The 19,107-nt window shown below is 45.1% G+C and overlaps 1 protein-coding gene across 10 annotated transcripts in view; it reads right to left on the bottom strand.

The window, feature by feature from the left end:
• The window catches only part of FHAD1 (forkhead associated phosphopeptide binding domain 1), a 199,312-nt gene that overhangs the window by 167,309 nt on the left and 12,896 nt on the right, over positions 1-19,107 (bottom strand). For all 10 annotated transcript variants that reach the window (XR_007516537.1, XM_049877983.1, XM_049877982.1 and 7 more), the window contains exon 3: positions 1,477-1,683. Coding sequence is in view for 9 of the 10 variants with exons in the window: in XM_049877983.1 (XP_049733940.1) it covers positions 1,477-1,683 (207 nt within the window). In the remaining variant the exon portion in view is untranslated. The remainder of the gene's footprint in view (positions 1-1,476; positions 1,684-19,107) is intronic.

The following is a 19,107-nucleotide window of genomic DNA, read 5'->3' as shown; positions in this document are numbered from 1 at the left end:
GCTGCTCTCGGTGCATGTATGGAGGGCTGCCAAGGAGCCAAAACCCAGGATTTTCTCTACTGTCCCTAAGTTTATTTTTTATATCCAGCCTTGTCCCAGAAAAGAATTAGGCTACTGAGATTCAGCCTCTGCAGCTGTCTTGGTGGTGGGGAGGGAGAGAAGCACTCCGTCTGAGTGAACACACACCACAGATATTGTATGCTCACCACGAACTAGGCACCGTGCCGTGCTGAGTTTTACAACTATAATCTTCTCATTCAACCCTCAAAATAAGCCTGTAAGGTTGCTGCTGTTATCACCCTCATTTCGTAGATGAGGAAACTGAGGTTCAAAGGGGGTCAAATGGCTTGGTCAAGAAAACACAGAGTAAGTGGTAGAATTGGGATTCTGACACAAAGCCTAGGTCACTAACCACTCTCCTATACTGCCTCCCTGGGGAACCTTGTGGTCCTTGTGAGTAAGCTTTCATCGGCAGCTTTTGTGTTATATTACACTTAAGATGAGGCTGCAATTTAGGCCATGATCCCAGGAACATTCCTGGTCTGGGGTATAATAACAGCTACCATGTACTACTTGGGGTCTACTTAGGCTGGCACTAAGTGTCTTGCTTTACAGATATTCTTTCATAATGCCACATGCCAAGGATTGAGGAGAAGGCTGAGATACAAGAACCCTGGCCAAGGTCACAGAGCCAGGAGGGGGAGGAGCACTGATCTGCCTAAAAGCAAAGCCACCATCTCTGAATTTTCAAAAGCACACACTTGCTTTTCAACTCTGCTCACAAAGCTGTGCATTTTCAGGAAAATGTTAGCTCTTCTGGGTGGTGCAAATGGTTTGCACCCTACTACTAACCTAAAGGTTGGTGGTTTGAGGCCACCCAGTGGTGCCATGGAAGAATGGCCTGGCAATCTGCTTCCATAAAGATTGTTGTTGGTAGTTGCCACTGAGTGGATTCTGACTCACGGCGACTCCATGTGTGCGAGTAAAACTGTGCTTCATAGTGTTTTGGAGGCTGTGACCTTTTGGAAGCCAAATGCCAGGCCTGTCTTCCAAGGAGCCTCTGGGTGGGTTCAAACCATCAACCTTTCAGCTAGTAGTCAAGTGCTTAACCATTTGCACTACCCAACCCTATGGGGCACAGTTCTACTCTGAAACATATGAGGCTGGACTAGACAGCAATGGTTTGTTTTTAAGTGATGGCCACTATGCCACGCTTGCATGGAATTCCAAGAATTACCCAGAAGAGGGATTTAAGACTCTCTCCTCCAACCTGAGCTCCCCGAGATCCACAATGATGGGTCTGAACTTTGCTGGCTTGAGTCCTGTTGCTGCACCTGTGTACACAGCGTGAGATGACAGAGTGATGGTGGTCCAGATTCAATGATACCCTTGGGCTGTATCTGAGCACCAGGCTGCAGGGAAGGCAATGTGACACAGCACCTCCTGCCCCGCTACCCCACAGCCACCGGGACTCACCAGGTGCGGGTTTTCGATGACCAGTTCGTAGGTCAGCCCTGTAGACCCAAACCTCAGGATGTCTCCGGGTAACAGCTTCACAGCCACATTCTGAATGTGGCAGTCATTGACGAAGGTGCCGTTGCGAGAATTGAAGTCCTGGAGAATAAAACTGCCCTCGGCCTCATTATATTCAATGAGCGCGTGGTGGTTGTCGATGTCACCAGACTGAAATGGAGAAGGAAATCAATAATTGCGACGTGGCCACTAACATTTACTCGTGCTCCTTGGGTGCCACCTCACCTGTGTCACCCCTCAGGATGGTCACCATAATCCTCATTTTTTAAAGTGAGAAAGCTGAGGGTCAGAGAGGTTGAGGGACTTGCCCAAGGCCACAAAGCTAGTGAGTGGTAGAGCTGGGATATGTGCTCAACTCTGTCTGACTCTACACCCAGGAAGAGGTACCGGAGTTGTTGGTGGGGAATCAGGCAAGACAGAGGCAAAGGGAACTATGGGAGTCTTAGAGGGCAAATGTTTGGCCTGGGAATTGGCCATTTCCTATTTCCCTGACCTCAAACAGGTACATTTTTAGTTGTCCCTAGTGGCAGGGTAGAAAGCAGAAAAGGCCCAAACACTATTCTACAAAACTACAAGGATAATGCTATGTTCATGGAATAGGGTACATACAATTAAGAGGGTATGTAATGATTGCTGTATTCATTCGTTTGCTCTATTCATTAAAAAAAAAAACTTACTGAGATGAAATTGATGTAATATAAAATTACCCATTTTAAAGCCAATTCAGTGGCATTTAGTTTATTGACAATGCTGTACAATCACCACTTCGATTCCAAAACATTTCCATCCCTCCAAAGTGACATCCAGGATCCATTAAGCAGTTTCTCCCCATTCCCACCCCGACCCCCAGCCCCTGACAATCACCAATCTGCACTCTGTCCCTACAGATCTACCTATTCTGGACATTTCATGTAAATGAAATCATACCGTATGTAACCTTTTGTGTTTGGCTTCTTTCACTCAACATGTTTTCAAGGTTCATCCGCAATGAATCAGGGATCAGTGCTTCATTTCTTTGTATAACTGAATAATATTCTATTGTATGTACAGGCCACAATTTGCTTATCCATTCATCCCTTGATGAACATTTGGGCTGCTTCCACCTTTTGGCTATTGTGAATAGTACCTGTTTTCAATTCTTTTGAGTACCTACTGAGCAGCAGAGCTGCACGGTCATATGGTAATTCTATATTCAAAGTTTTGAGCAACCATTCAACTTTTCCCCACAGCAGTGGAACCATCTTACATTCCCACTAGCAATGTACCAGGGTTCCAATTTCTCCAGCACTTGGAGAAACTGCTGGCACTTGTTATTATTATTTTTCATTATACCCATCCCAGTGGGTATGAAGTGGTATCTCATTGTGGTTTTAATTTGCATTTTCCTAATGGCTAATGAAGGAGCCCTAGTGGCGCAGTGGTTAAGTACATGGCTGCTAACCAAAAGGGCAGTCAGTGGTTCGAACCTACCAGCTGCTCCACAGGTGAAAGATATGGAAGTCTGCTTCCATAAAGATCACAGCCTTAGAACCCCTCTGGGGCAGTTCAACTCCGTTCTGCTAGGGTCACTATGAATCGGAATCAACTCGATGGCAATGGGTTTGGTTTTAGAGGCTAACGATGATGAGCATCTTTTCAGGTGCTTGTTGACCATTTGCGTATCTTCTTTGGAGAAATGTCTATTCAAGTTCTTTGCCCATTTTTTAAATTGGGTTGCTCGTCTTTTTTTTTAATATTTTTGTTGTCGTTGAAAATATACACAGCAAAACATATACCAATTCAACAATTTCTATATGTACAATTCAGTGACATTGATTACATTCTTTGTGCAACCATTTTCACCCTCCTTTTCCTAATTGCTCCTCTCCAATTAACATAAACTCACAGACCCCCAAGCTTCCTACTAACCATTCTGTTACTATTGTCAGTTTGATCCCATACAGATAGTTCTTTAAAAGAGCACAATCCTCAAGGCAGACATTCTTTACTAATTATTGCTTGTCTTTTTGTTGTTGAGTTTTAAGAGTTCTTTATATATTCTGGATACTAGATCATTATCAGGTATATATATGACTTGCAAACGGAAACCCTGGTGGCCTAATGGTTAAGAGCTATGGCTGCTAACCAAAAAGTTGGCAGTTCAAATGCACCAGGCGTGCTTTGGAAACTCTACGGGGCAGTTCTACCCTGTCTTTGGAATCGACTTGATGGCAACGGGTTTTTTTTTTTTTTATTCTATGGGTTGTCTTTTCACTTTCTTGATAGTGTCCTTCAAAGAACAAATTTTTTAATTTTGCTAAGGTCTAATTTACCTATTTTTTTCTTTTGTTGCTAAGCTCATGGAATAATGTACATATAAGTAAGAAGGAATGTAATGATTGTTGTATTTGTTCTATTCATTTTTAATAACACCTTTTCTTAATATTGCAGAAAATGAGAAATGGAGAAAAGCACAAAGAAAAGATATTAAAATCACTTATAATCCCATCCCCCAGAGGTAAGCACTGTTAACATGTAGTTTACATCCTTCCAGTCTTTTTTTCTGAGCTTCCTAGTAAACCAACTGCCATCTAGCTGATTCCAACTCACAGCGACACCATGTGTGTCAAGGTAGAACTGCATTCCATAAGGTTTTCAGTGGCTGATTTTTTGGAAGTAGATCACCAAGCCTTTCTTCCAAGGTGCCTCCTGGTGGACTGGAACCTCGAACCTTTTTAGCAGCTGAATGCATTAACTATTTGTACCACCTAGCAACTCCTTATCTATGCTTACGTTCTTTTTAAAATTTTTTAAATGAAATTGAGATCATATCATACATACACAATTTTATAACTTCCCGTTAAAAAGTTCTGATATGTAATGGTTTCCCCATTCTATTAGTTATTTCCATTACTCCTTAAAGGCTACCCGGAATTTAGCTAACAAAGATGATCTACTTTTCAATAGGAGGCGTGGTATTACCACGTTTCCCCAAAGGAAAAGACCTCACCAGTGGTCTGTGAAATGGCAGAGGGGGGCAGAACCTCCTCTGTAATGTCACTTTAACACTCAGGAGGAAATGCTGCATTTCTCCTAGCCGTGAGGCCCTAGAGAAATGAAAGGAAACATCCCGGCTGTGGGCTGCAGGGCACACATGGTGTTCATCTTTTCAGGACACTGCCTATGGGACAGCCATTCCAGCCTAACACTTTGTAATTATCTTCCAAGTTCATCTTCTCAGGACGCCCCATCCAATTTTCATACAGAGCATTTGCACTTAGAAATCTACACTAAAGTTCCATGATAGATAATAATGAAAAGCTTATATTAATTTAACATTGTTGTTGGATGATGTTGAGTTGATTCTGACTCATAGCGACCCTACAGGACAGAAGAGAACTGCCCCACAGTGTTTTCTTGACTGTAATCTTTATGGAAGCAGATTGCCAGGTCTTTCTCTCATGGAGCCGCTGAGCAGGTTCAAACTGCCAACTTTTTGGTTGGCATCGAGGGCTTAACCATCGCACCACCAGGGCTCCTCAATTAAACATTACATGCCAGGAAATGTGTTAAGTGCTTTATTGCATTATCCTAGTTCATCTTCACAACAACCCAACATGATAGCTCTCCATTTCGTAGATGAGGAAATGGAAGCACAGAATGATTTTTAATTCGCTCAGAGATACCCAGCTCAGCAAGGCTGGCTCGCACCTAGGTTTTCCTGATTCAAAAGTCTCTGCTCTTACCTGCTATGCAAATTTCCACCAAACGCTTTGACATTGAAAACATTAAAACACAAGAGAAAGCTGGGGTAGCTGAAGTAATTTCAGACAAAGTAGATTTCAGAACAAGGAAAACTATCAGGAATAAAGAGAAACATTACATAACAAGCAAGGGGTCTATTCTCAAAGAAGACATAACAATCCTTAAGGTGTATACACCAACCAACCAACCAAAACCAGCCCACTGCTGTTGAGTCGATTCTGACTCACAGCCACCCTATAGGACAGAGTAGTACTGACTGCCCCATAGAATTTCAAGGCCGTAACCTTTACGGAGGCACACTGCCACATCTTTCTCCCACAGAGAGGCTGGTGGGTTTGAACTGCCGATCTTTTGGTTGGCAGCCGAGCACTTAGCCATTGTACCACTAGAGCTCCCACCAAACAATAGGACATCAAAATACGTGAGGCAAAAACAGAACTGCAAGGAGACATAGACAAAACCTTCTATTACAGCTGGAGTTTTCACCACACCGATAGATGCAGCAGGCAGAAAATCAATAAGTATATAGTTTAACTAAACAACATTGCCAATCAACTGAATCTAACTGACATTTATGGAATACTTCATCCAACAACAGCAGAATATACATTCTCCTCAAGCTCACATGGAATATTCCCAAGACAAATCACATTCTGGGCTGTAGAACCCACCTCAACAAATTTAAAATGGTTGAAATCACACAAAGTATGTTGTTGTGGGTTGAACTATGTCCTCCCCCGCCACCCCCCCCCCCAAATCTGTGTTTTAAATCCTAACCTCTATGCCCATGGTTATAATCCCACTTGGGAACGGGTTGTATTTGTTACGCTAATGAAGCAGGATTAGTGTCCCTTGTATCTTGAGTCAATCTCTTTTGAGATATAAAAGTGATTAAACAAGCCAGCAGAAGAGAGAAAAGGTAAGAGAGATGCCAAGACCCATGAAGATCTCCAAGGAACCAGGAAGTAGAAGCTGAAGAGACAATGACCTTCCTCCAGAGACAACACAGAGAGAAAGTCTTCACCTAGAAAAGAGCCAGTGCTCTAAATTCAAACTTCTAGCCTCCTAAACTATGAGAAAATAAATTTCTGTCGGTTAAAGCAATTCACTTGTGGTATTTCTGTTACAGCAGCATTAGATAACTAAGACAGTAAATTGGTACCAGAAGAGTGGGCTGCTGCTCTAACAGATATCTAAAATGTGGAAGCAGTTTTGGAATTGGGCAATGGGTAGAAGCTGGAAGAGTTTTAAGGTGCCTAATAATTTTTTTTGTTTGTTTTAATAGTAAAAGCCTAGACTGCCTTGAAGAGACTCTTGGCAGAATTATGGACGTCAAAGGCATTCTTACAAGGGTTCAGAAGGAAGTGAAGAGAGCAATAGAGAACGTCTCTATTGTCTTAGAGAATGCATATGGTGTCCGCAAATGTAGCTAGAAATGTGGACGTTAAATGTGCTTCTGGTGAGGCTTTAAAAGAAAATGATGACCATGTGACTGGACAATGGAGGAAGGACGATGCTTTTTATGCTGTGGCAATGAACTTGTCTGAATTATGTTCAAATGTTTGGTAGAAGGTAGAACTTGTAAGTGATGAACTAGGATATCTGGTTGATGAGATTTCTAAGCAAGGTTGTAAGGGCAGCATGGTTTTTCCTTGTTTATAATAAAATGCGAGAGGCTAGATATGGACTTAAAAATGAACTGTGCAAAATGAAAACACAACTTAAACATTTGGAAAATTCTGTTGTACAAACTAAGGACACAGGTCCTAGAATGTTCACCAAAGACATAGCTATACAATCTTTTGTTAAAAAGATTAAGCCTGTGACTGATTGGTCCAACCAGCTACCACAGCAATGACCTTTTCAATAATTTGATTAGACAATTCTTCCTTCCAGAAAGAAAAATTTTTTTTAAATAATAATAGTAGAAAATAAATAATGATGTTAGGATCCTCGGTGATTTACATTACTGCTTTGTTGTTGGTAAGTGCCATCAAGTCACTTCCTCTCATAGTGACTGAACAGCCCTGTACAGGCGGTTCTATTATTATCCCAATCTTAGAAGTGAGGATGGTGAGACTTTGGTCTGCTTACTCAGGACATGTCATCAGAAAGACCAATTGCTAGAAAAGGACATTATGGTTGGTAAAGTAGAGGGTCAGTGAAAACAAGGGAAACCCCTCAATGAGATGGATTGACACAATAGCGACAACAATTAATTGAAACAACGACAATCATGAAGATGGCACAGGACCAGGCAACATTTCGTTCTGTTATACATAAGGTTTAGGAGCCCTGATAGTACAATGGTTAGGCGCTCTACTGCAAATCGAAAGGTGGAGGCACTTCGAACTCACCAGCAGCTCCGCATGAGAAAGACGTGGCAGTCTACTTCCGTAAAGATTAAGCCTTGAAAACCCTATGTGGCACTTCTACTCTGTCCTATAGAGTCACTGTGAGTCGGAATTGACTCGACTGCAAAGGGTTTGGTTTTTTGGTTTTATACATAAAGTTTCCATGAGTCGGACACGACTTGATGGCAACTAACAACAATAACAACAACATAGATGAAGCAGCTGAGACTCAGAGTGGTGAAGTGACTCATCCAAGGTCAAGTTACTAGCACATGGCAATGTCAGGATTGGAACCCATGTCTAATTCCAAAATCCATACTCTTGATATATATCCTATGCTTTTCAGGGTAGAGAGTGATTTAATAATAAGAGAGGGAAGGGATGGAACTGAATATAGAAAACAAAAACATTTTTAAACGTTTCCTACATTTTAAATATTTTATTTAAGTACATAGTAAGTCTTTAAAATACCTAGACTTCAGAAAGAATCTACTAACAACACACATCCACTCCAATGACCACAGGGCTCTGTAAAGTCTCCCTGAGAAGCTGACCGTTAATCACAACATGCCAAGGCTCCACCTGTATGTGGAGCCAGTTTTTTATCTTGTATTGTCTGGAACTCAGAAGCCCATCCTCCACCATAACCTCCCAGCCTCGAGACTTCATTCATCTTGGTCTTTGCTTCCCTTCCAATCCCTATTGGTATCCCTCTACCTCTACTTCCTCCTCCGCAGCCTGGGTCCCTGCTCTACCTCCCTAGCTCCTTCAAGTCTCCCCACCCCGAGTCATTGGTCCATGGGCTGTTCCCCTTGGGCCCCTGGTCTTTGCCTCCATGCCACTTCATTAACAGGCTCCAAGATCTTCCAGAAGATTGGTGACTTGGACCCACCCAGTGGCACGGCAGAAGACAGGCCAGTTGATCTGCTTCCATAAAGATCACAGCCATGAAAACCCTGTGGAGCACAGTTCTATTCTGTCATACATGGGGTCGCCGTGAGTCGGAATTGACTTGACAGCAACAGGTTTAGATCTTCTACCTCGTCCTCCACTCCAGCTGCCAGGCGCCTTCCATTTGCTCCCCTGGATCTTCCCTCCTCCTGTCTCCACCACCCTCTGGCCCAGCAGGCTGGCCTGTGTGGAGGCATCAGTGGCCTCCTCGCCTCTGGTTTCTGGTTGAGTTTAGCCAATGGGGGATGGGAACAGGGAGAAGAAAGGTGAGGAGGGGGGTCACCCCGGGCAAGCTGTTACCCTCCACCAAAAGCCACAGCTCCCCAGGCAGCTCTCTCCAGCCAGCCCTCTTTGTCTCTGGGTTCCACAAAATGCCTCTTCCCCCCTCCAGGTCTGGGGGTGGGACCGCCCCTCACTCATGCTAGCTCTAGGCATTGCATTCCCCCTGTGGCTTCTCTAAGCCCTGCCTGCCCTCTGTAAAGAGACCCTTTGCTAAACTCCCTCTGTCACCTCACACACACTTTGGGGGTGCCCTCTGCTCCCTGCCAGGGCTCCGTTTCCCCAGCTTAGAGAGGCACTCAGATACAACAGCTCTCAACTCCCCTTCCCTCAGCCACCAGGGGCTCAGTACCATCTTGCCTTCGTTCCCTTTCTTCCCCCAACGATCTTCTCTTTGTATTTGCAGCCTCACCTTGGACACCCACAGGTGACCTCCACCCAACCTATGAACATGCTCACCATGGTCCCTAGCCTAAAAATGCCTCCCCCTCCCCCTCCCCCATTCCTTTCCTTTATTGTCAAATGGCTTCAAGAGGAGCTCCGTTCCCCTGAGTGCTCCACCTCCTGCCATTCAGTGTCCCTCCTACCACCTCCCTAAATCTGCCCTTGTGAGGATCACCAGTGGCCTCCTGGTGGCTCTCACTATCCCTGGCCTCTCCATGGCACTTGAAATTGTCATCAGAGGGAGGCATGTGGCCTATGGGTAAGGCATTAGGGAGGCAGGAGAGTGTGGTGGTTATTTGGCTGGCTTTTGAGGTGGGTGGCCTGGGTTCAAACTCCAGCTTTCCTACTTCCTAGCTGGACGACCTTGGGCAAATGACCTATTCTGCTGGTACCTCAGTATCCTCATCTGTAATCAGGGATAATAACAGACCAGCCCTTGTAAATCTGTGGTGACGATTAAATGAAAGGATACCTATGAAAGCTCTTAGAAGTACCTTGAAACAGAGCAAATGTCAAAATGTTTAGTATTATTATCAAGAGGATGGCTCTGGAGTTAGAAAGCCTGGAGTTCAAGTCCGTCTTCTACCACTGTCCAGCTGTGCAGCCTGGGGCAAGTTTCTCTGCTTCTCTGAAGCTGCTTTCTGAACTGCAAAAATGAGTGTGATATGCTGCACCTCGTAGGATTGGCAAAAGATACTGCTGGGCACATTTTCAACGTGGTAGGATAACTTTTTTTGTTTTTGTTTTAAATTAACTGTTGTGTGTGTGTGTAACTGTATTTCTTTACCTTTTGGTCCTTGGCCATGTCACCTCCACTCTCACTGCCTTGAGAAAGAGATGGAGTAGAGAAGCAGTGAAAATGGGGTTTTCAAAAGAATAAGGATGACAAGAAACAGAATGGGCTCTTGTGAGGCAGAGGGTCTGGGAGGCATAGGGAAAGAGGAAACTTCTCTGTTTTCCTCCTGCTAACTAGCTCCTACCTCAGCTTCCCTGGGGGAGCCCAGAAGAGGGGGGAGAGGTTGGTTCATGAGGTGTCTCTGAGAGCTCCCTGGAATCTGTACAACCTCTGAGAGGGGATGAGGCGCATCTAGAAGTGACAGAGATTCAGTAACATTCGCCTCAGTGCACTGGGGACTTGAAATAACCGGAACCTGAGGAGTGAGCCGCCATCTGTGCCTACTTCCTGGGCATTCACAATAGAACAGCAATTGCTCACACTGGTGTCCACACCCCCATCCTGAAAAGCCTCTCTTCCAGAAGCTTCCTGCGTGGTGCCAGCTGCCTGAGCATGTGTCCCAGCTCTCCACATCCTCCCTCTGTGACGTCAGCCAGGCTACTTAACTGCCTCTGCCTCAGTGCCCTCATCTGCGAGACGAGGAAAACGGCAGTCCTGACGTCAGAGGCTGCCATAAGGATCAAATGAGTTAATATGCACAGAAGTACAACAGTGCCTGGCGAACGTCAGCCAGCCATAAACATTTGCTATTTCTGTAATTAATGTTCCCCCAGGCGCGGCACCAGCTTTTCTGACCTCCTCCTGCCTCTCTACTTCTAGGTTGCCATATGGGGTTTCTCCATCTCTGCCAGCCCCTCGAATGTCACCATTTCTCAGATTTCAAGGGCTGTCATCCTTCTCACTCTGCCCACAGGCTGGGGCAGCTGCACCAGCCTTTCAATTCTCAGACGTGTATTTGCAGCCCTCAGTTAACCTACAGGCTCCTAACTGCCCACCTCCCTCTGGGTGTTGAGGCACTCACATGACTCCAGCCATCTTACCTCCTGTATAACATCTCTTAGTGATATTAACTCCCTCCCAGCTCATCTGGACATTTTCTTCATTGCTCTTTGCATTGATCCATACCGATTCTTCTGGAAAGTTCTCAAATGAAATCCATAACTCCCCTCCCATACACACACTACAATAGTCCAGGCAAGAGACAGGAATAACTGTGGTAGACAGAAGAGTCCCTGGGTAGCGCAAACAGTTAAGCGCTTAGCTGCTAACCAAAAGGTTGGAGGGTTCAGTTCCCCCAGAGGCACCTCAGAAGAAAGTCCTGGTGATCTCCTTCCAAAAAATCAGCTATTGAAAACCCTACCGAGCACAGTTCTACTCTACACATATGGGATCACGATAAGTTGGAATCAACTCAATGGCAACTGTTTTCTTTCACTGGTGGCATACAGAATGGTCCTCTGAAGACGTCCACGCCCTAGTCCCTGGGGCCTGTGAATATGCTACATTGTTTGGCAAAAGGCACTGTGCAGATGTAATAAGGATTATTTATCACTGACCTTAAAATAAGGAGATTATTTTGGATTATCTGGGTAGGCCCAATCTAACCACCAAAAAAACCAAACCAAACCCAGTGCCGTCGGGTCGATTCTGACTCATAGCGACCCTATAGGACAGAGTAGAACTGCCCCATAGAGTTTCCAAGGAGTGCCTGATGGATTCAAACTGCCGACCCTTTGGTTAGCAGCCGTAGCACTTAACCACTACGCCACCAGGGTTTCCAATCTAACCACATATGCCCTTAAAAGCAGAGAAATTTATCTGGCTGGAAATGGAACGAGTAGTCAGAAAGGGAGGTCAGACGGATTTGAAGCAAGTGAAGGACTCGATCTGCTGTTACTAGCTTTGATGATGGAGGAGGCCATGAGCCAGGGAATGTGGGCAGTCTCTACAAACTGAGAAGACCTCCAATAGCCAGCAAGGAAACCGGACCTCGGTCCTGCAACCATACCACATGCAACTGAATTCTACCACAACATAAATGAGCCTGGAAGAGCCTTCAGATAAGAGCCCAGGCCAGCCAACACCTTGATTTTAGCCTTGGGAGACCTAGAGAAGAAAAGCCAGCTGCATCCACTCAGATCCAGCCTGAGACTGACCTAGAGTACTGTGAGGTAATAAACGTGTATTGTTTTAAGCCATTAAGTTAGTATGATTTCTTAGGACAGCAATAGAAAATTAATAAAATAGTTGAAATTTACGACAATATTTCCCACCCACTAGTCATTGCTCTCAGCATTTCACAGTAATTCAGTCTCATCACACTGCGATTATCTCCATTTGTTGTTGGTTTTAGCTGCCATCGCTTCTGCCCCTGATGTATAGTGACCTCATGCACAACTGAACGAAACACTGCCTGATTATGTACCATCCTCATGATTGGTTGTGATCCACTGGGTTTCATGGGCTGATTTTTTGGATGTAGATTGCCAGGCCTTTCTTCCTAGTCCATCTTAGTTTGCAAGCTCTGCCGAAAGCTGTTCAGCATCATAGCAACACGTGACAGATGAGTGGCGACCGTACATCAGGTGCACTGGCTGGGATTTGAATCCAGGTCTTCCACATATGGAAGGCGAGAATTCTACCACTGAGCCACCATTGCCTGCGAATATACAGAAATCCCAACCAAGAGTGGCTGACTGGCTTCCTGAGATCCTACAGCTCACCAGGGGCAGGGCCAGGCTCTGAGCCAGGTGCTTACCTGCTCTGCTCCAGGTCCGCTCTGCCCGCTCCTCTCCCACCCACTCTGTTCACTGTCACCAGTGTTTGCTCTCAAAATGACAATCAATTCCTCCCCAGGTTAAAAACCTTGGAAGGGGAGGGAGTTTCCATCTTCTAAACAAGTTAAGACTTAAATGCTTAGCAGGCCTTACAGGACCTTCTTAGACTTTGGAACCAACATGCCAATTTAGCCCTCTCCTCCCACGTCAATGATACACCAAACACCTCCAGACCTTTGCACATACTGTTTCTTACACCTGGATGCCCCTTCCTGCCTCCACGCCTGGAAAATTCCCAGGCTTTTCTTTAAAGAAGCAGTTCAGCTTGGTCTACTCTGAGGAGCAGCGCTTCTCTTTCATCCGCACAATTGCGCAGCCTGGGTCAGCATTTGCTCTTTACCCAAATCCCCCACTAGATGGAGCCACCTCAGCTTGTTGCGTGAATGAGAATCACCATTTCACTGTATTACTGACAATCCTTATTTCAGATTCCACACTGCGGTATTTCCCTAGCTTGGTTATCTACCTTTTATTGATCCCAATTAATTCACGAGGAATTTCAGATATTTAGATTTTCAGATGCTTCCAAAAGCCAAAATTGCATCCAAAGAATGAAGCTTCTTTTTGTAGAAGCTCTGAAGTCTGACACTCAGCCCTTTCCCCTACTAGCTGGTGACTTTGGGCAAGCTACGCGTAGCTTTTCTGAATCTCATTTTCACATATTTAAAATGGGGAATAAAAATAGTAGCTCCTACTCCATACGGTGGTTTTGAATATAAAATTCTGTAATACGTATACGACGTATTGCACGGGGCAAACCTGCTGCAAAAAACCTCTTTAAAGCGTTAAAAAGCAAAGATGTCACTTTGAGAACTAAGGTGCACCTGATGCAAGCCATGGTGTTTTCAATCACCTCATATGCATGTGAAAGCTGGACAATGAATAAGGAAGACGCAGTATTGATGCCTTTGGATTGTGGTGGTGGAGAAGAATACTGACTATACCATGGGCTGCCAGAAGAACAAATCTGTCTTGGAAGTACAGCCAAAATGCTCCTTAGAAGCGAGGTTGGCAAGACTTCATCTCAAATACTTTAAACATGTTATCAGGAGGGACTAGTCCCTGGAGAAAGACATCATCAGGCTTGGTAGAGGAGAAAGTCAGCAAAAAAGAGGAAGACCCTCAGTGAGATGGACTGACACAATGGCGACAACAATGGGCTCAAACACTGCAATGATTGTGAGAATGGTGCAAGACCGGGTAGTGTTTTGTTCTGTTGCACACAGGGCTGCTCTGAGTTGGAACCGACTCAATGGCACCTAACAACACAACATATACAGGACATACATAGAATGCATCTATTAAACTGTGCGAGATACATAGTAAATAGTGTATAAAACCAGCTGGCGTCAAGTCAGCTCCAACTGGTGGCAACGCCATGTGTGCCAGAATAGAACCGTGCTCCATAGGGTTTTCAATGGCTAACTTACAGATGCAGATCGCCAGGCCTTTCTTCTGAGGCACCTCTGTGTGGACTCAAACCTCCAACCTTTTGGTTAACAGCTGAGCGTGCGTTACCCAGGGACTCCTTAAATAGTTTACAGATGTGCACTGTAACTATTTTTATTATTTGTGGTATTCAAAAGATTATGATCTAGTCCTCTTCTCAGAACTCTTTCCTCTTGGAGGCCCTCCACCTGCCAGAAGGAAAGTAGGCCCATGAAGTGGGAACCAAACGATGAAATCTGCCTGAAGTCTAGCTGCCAGCTCTCAAGCAGGGGAGTGAAAAGTTCCCTGAGGACGATGAGCACAGACAGGGTGAGTGCCCAGAGCAAGAGCACTGGGTGAAGCCAGGGCAGGCGTGGGAGTCACGTCTGGGCACGAAGACAAGCAAGCAAATTCAGGTGGGAGAGGAGGCAATTTGACTTTTCCCTCAGGCTTGTTTCTTTCTGTGGACTTTCTCACAGAGACAGAGGAGGGGCCAAAATCTTTATTCGAGTCCACATCCTAGCCCTCAGGACCTGCCACCTGATCTCTCAAAATTTAGGCGTTCCTGCCTATTAAGAGAAATGCAAGTTAAGAATGGCACGGATACTATATTTCACCTCTTCAGTCAGTAAAGACTCAGCCAGTGGGTAACGTATTGCACTGGGGAGGGAGTGGAAAAGAGGCGCTTTTTGCTGAGGGGAGAATAAATTTGTGAGCTTTCTCTGGAGGTCAATTTGGCAATGCCCATCAGAGTTCCAGGAGCCCCGTAGTGCAGTGGTTAAGAGCTTGGCTGCTAACCGAAAGGTCAGCAGTTCAAATCCACCAGCTACAGCTTGGAAAACCTATGGGGCAGTTCTACTCTGTCATACAGGGTTGCTATGAGTTGGAATCAACTCGATGGCGATGGGTTTGGTTTTCGGTATGAGAGTTACTACTGGGCATGCCCTTAAACAAGCAGATGTACTCAAACATAGGCAACCCTGGTAGTGTAGTGGTTAAGTGCTACGGCTGCTAACCAAAGGGTCAGCAGTTCGAATCCGCCAGGCGTTCCTTGGAAGCTCTATGGGGCAGTTCTACTCTGTCATATATGGTCACTATGAGCTGGAATCAACTTGATGGCAACTGGGTTTGGTTTTTTGGTTTACTCAAACATAGGATGGGAATAAAAGGATAATCACTGCAGCCTTGTTTAAAAAAAAAAAATTATCATCTAGGCTTCCACGGCTCTTTTCTAAGTGGCGGTCCAGAAACGTCAGGTGTGGTTAAGCACACAGCTATTAACTGAAAGGCTGGCAGTTCAAAACCCACCTATAGGCACCCTGGAAGAAAGGCCTGGTGATCTGCTTCCAAGCGGTCACAGCCACTGAAAATCCTATGGAGTGCAGTTCTACTCTGACGCACGGGGTCGCCATGAGTCTGAATTGACCCAAGGGCAACGGTTTGTTTATTTGGTTTAGGCAAAGTGATAGGCTTATTTGGCTGTATGGGCTCTGCAGTGTTTGTTAAATCGGTCTCGCGCCAGGATCGTCTGATTCCATATGAGGACGGGCTGACACATGCTACAGAGAATGTTCCACCAGTGACAAGCGGCAGCTAGCAGGAAGCTGACCACGAAGGGCAGAGACGCAGGCACCAGTGCGAGTGTTTCACTCCCCCGTCATTTCTGCCCTTCGCTTTTCTCCATCTCCACCCCTCAGCCCTGGTACTGCATTCGTTCCAGTTGCTCTACAAAAAAAAAAAAAAAAAATAGTTGTCATCTCATCAACCTGACTCAAGGCACCCCTGTGCGTATCAGAGTGGAAATGTGCTCCATAGGGTTTTCAATGGCTGATTTTCAGAAAAAGGGCACCAGGCCTTTCTGCTGAGGTGCCTCTGGGTGGACTGAAACCTCCAACCTTTTCGTGAGCAGGGAGCTTGTTAACCTTTTGCACCACCAAGTGACTTTAGCTGCCCTTCAGTTCAGTCTTAAAGGGAATCCTGACACCTCCCCAGCATGGGGCTGTGTGAATCATTGGGCTGGGGCTAGGGTCTGTCAGCTCTGCACTGTTCAACAATGCTTCTCTTTTCCTCAAAACAACCTTTACTGAAATAGTACACACACACACACACAGACCAAACAGGAGCTCCCCCACATCAGAAGAGAAGAAGCACAGGTAAGGAGAAGACCTGGAAGCAAAAAAATACAGATTCCTGGGCCCCCCAGAACTCCTGGGCCAGGATGTCTAGGAATTCATATTTAAGAAGCATTCTTAAAAAAAAAAAATAAGGACATGGAAAATTCAACCACCATTGGGTTAATTGTGGTATTTCTTCATTCCAGAAGAATTGAGCCCTGTCTCAGCAGAGTTTAAGCAATGGCCACAACCAACTATAAAAATGAGAGTTCACAAAGCCACATACAATTATACAAATTCCAGTTCACAAGGTTTAGCTGAGAAGGGAGTGAGGCTAGTGGGCCAAGGCTTTCCAATGGTGTCAAATGGGGGAAGGGAGACTCTGAGCAGGGCTCCTGTTTTCCAGTCTACACCTGGCTGTCAGAACTCTCATTTCAAAGGGCAGGTTGTCTCTTTGCTTAGAATCCTCCAGTGCCTTCCTCCCATTGTGCTTCAGATAAAGACCAAAATCCTCATGGTGGCAAGAAGTCTACCTGCGTCTTCAGCCTCCCCCTTCCTGCTTTTACTTCCACGCACTGGTCTTCTCTGTCCTTTGTGCTCCCCACACTCTCTTCCCCGCCCCAGGGCCTTTGCACATGCTGTTTCCCTAATCCCTCCCTTGTCTAGTTAAGCTGTCTTTCTCCATACTCCTTTTCTTTGGAGCCCCAACCTCAGTGTATAACTATACATGCCTTTGTGGGGTGCTTTGACCTATGTCCCTCCCTCCGGGCAGCTTCCTGATTGTAGGATCATTTTTCCTATTGATGTGCCCCAGGCTAGGCTCAGTGCTGAGGCTCCAGGTAAATATTTATGCAATGCATGAGTGATAATAACAGATAACCCTGAGCCAGTGAAAACAGGCTTCCTATTGCCATTAGGGAACCAAACTCCTTACAAAATGTAGAAAAAAGTCAGGAAGGCAAAACCCTGCAAAAATCAATGTTGATTGTCCCTGAGCCAGGTGATTACAGGTGACTTTTGTTTTCTTCCTTGTACTTTGCTGCAGTCTCTCAATGTTTTTTGACAATAAGTATGTCACTAGCAGAAAAAGTAAATGATGTCAAAATATAATAACAGCAACCAAAATAATATGTCAGCCTTGCAAATGAGAATACATCTTCAGAAGCATGGCTTCCTATTCTTTAGGACTTACCCAGGTAAGTAAAACAAAAATCTCTTTTATTTGCTAGGTGTACCCTCTGGGAAATTACCAGGCTGGCTTACTTTTTCAGATTTCTGAACTTTATTTAGTAGAATGACTTCTAGCAGCACCAATAGTACAAATTATAAATTGATTGTTGAATTATTACTCAGGTGGCCTGTAGCTGATCAAGGGTGACTCAGGTAAATTAGAAAGGCCCAGTTTTCAGCAGAGAGGTGATTTTCACCTTGCCTCCTCTCATACAACTGGAAAATGTTGACATGTCTGCACGTTTCAGTTCTTTAAAACAGACCCATGTTCCCGTACCCCTATTTTAAAACAAGTCTCCTCTTCAAAACCCATTTAAGCTTTGGGCAGAGGATTTGTTGAAGACAAGATATAAACACTCACCAAAAGTCTATTCAGGAAGCATTTGGCAATCCGTGTCTCATCCGCCCTCTGGGGAGCCAATGTGAGCTCACGCGTCTAGAAATACGGCTGATTCCTTCATAAATCAATGTGACCATCGCTGGCAGCGAGGACTTACTTCTTAAACTAAGGCCGAGGCGCAGTAAACGGTCAATTATTTTTATACAATGAATGCAACTCAACTTCTCTCTGTCTAATGATTTGCCCCATTAGTTTCCCTTTCCAAACATCAGCGGGTCCCCATTTCGACACCGTGTCTCCCTGAAAATTCCTCTCAGTCTCTCTTTTATGAGACCGTAATAGTGACCACGTGCGTGCCTTTACCGAGCACCAGGAGCCAGGCCCTCTGTACCCACTGTCTTGTGCAGTCCGCATCCCAGCCCCAGGAGCTAAGTGGTTGACAGACGGGAAATACGAGCTTGCTTCAAGTCACACCACCAGAAAGTGACCTAAGGAGATTCAAACCCAGGTCCATCTCTAAAGCCTGTGCTCTTCTTTACTACTGCTGTTTTCTAACATCATAAAAACAAAACAGAAAGATGCCCTCGAATTGGTTCTGGCTCATGGCGACCCCATGTGTGTCAGGGTAGAACTGTGCTCCACAGGGTTTTCACTGGCTGAGTTTTTTGGAAGTGGGTTGCCAGGACTTTCTTCTCAGGCACCTCTGGGTGGACTCGAACCTCCAACCTTTCTGTTAGCAACTGAGTGTGTTAACCGTTTACACCATCCAGTACTCCTCTGACACCATAGTCAGGTTCAAAACAGAAACTCCCTGTCTCCATCTTGGCCAGTCAGAAAGTAAAAATACCTAAAACCTACCCCTCGTTATGATAAAGAAGAAATTGCAACTCTTTTTCCTTTTTTCCTCATTTGTACCTAGAACAGATGTTCTGTGTCCTTGTAGGGAGATCGTGTCACGGATGAGAATCGCAAGGGGAGGTTCTTTATTTTAAAATCTGTTGAGCTCATGATAAACACTCCCAGGAAACTAGGAATAGAGGGGAACTTCCTCAACTTGACAAGGCACATCCACAAAAAAACCTACAGTTAACCTCAGACTGGTGAACGCTTTTCCCCT

This window comes from Elephas maximus, chromosome 3 (genome assembly GCF_024166365.1).
Source record: "Elephas maximus indicus isolate mEleMax1 chromosome 3, mEleMax1 primary haplotype, whole genome shotgun sequence".
In the NCBI taxonomy this organism is placed as follows: domain Eukaryota; kingdom Metazoa; phylum Chordata; class Mammalia; order Proboscidea; family Elephantidae; genus Elephas; species Elephas maximus.
The sequence above is the reverse complement of the archived record's forward strand: the minus strand, read 5'-3'. Positions and strand labels throughout refer to the sequence as shown.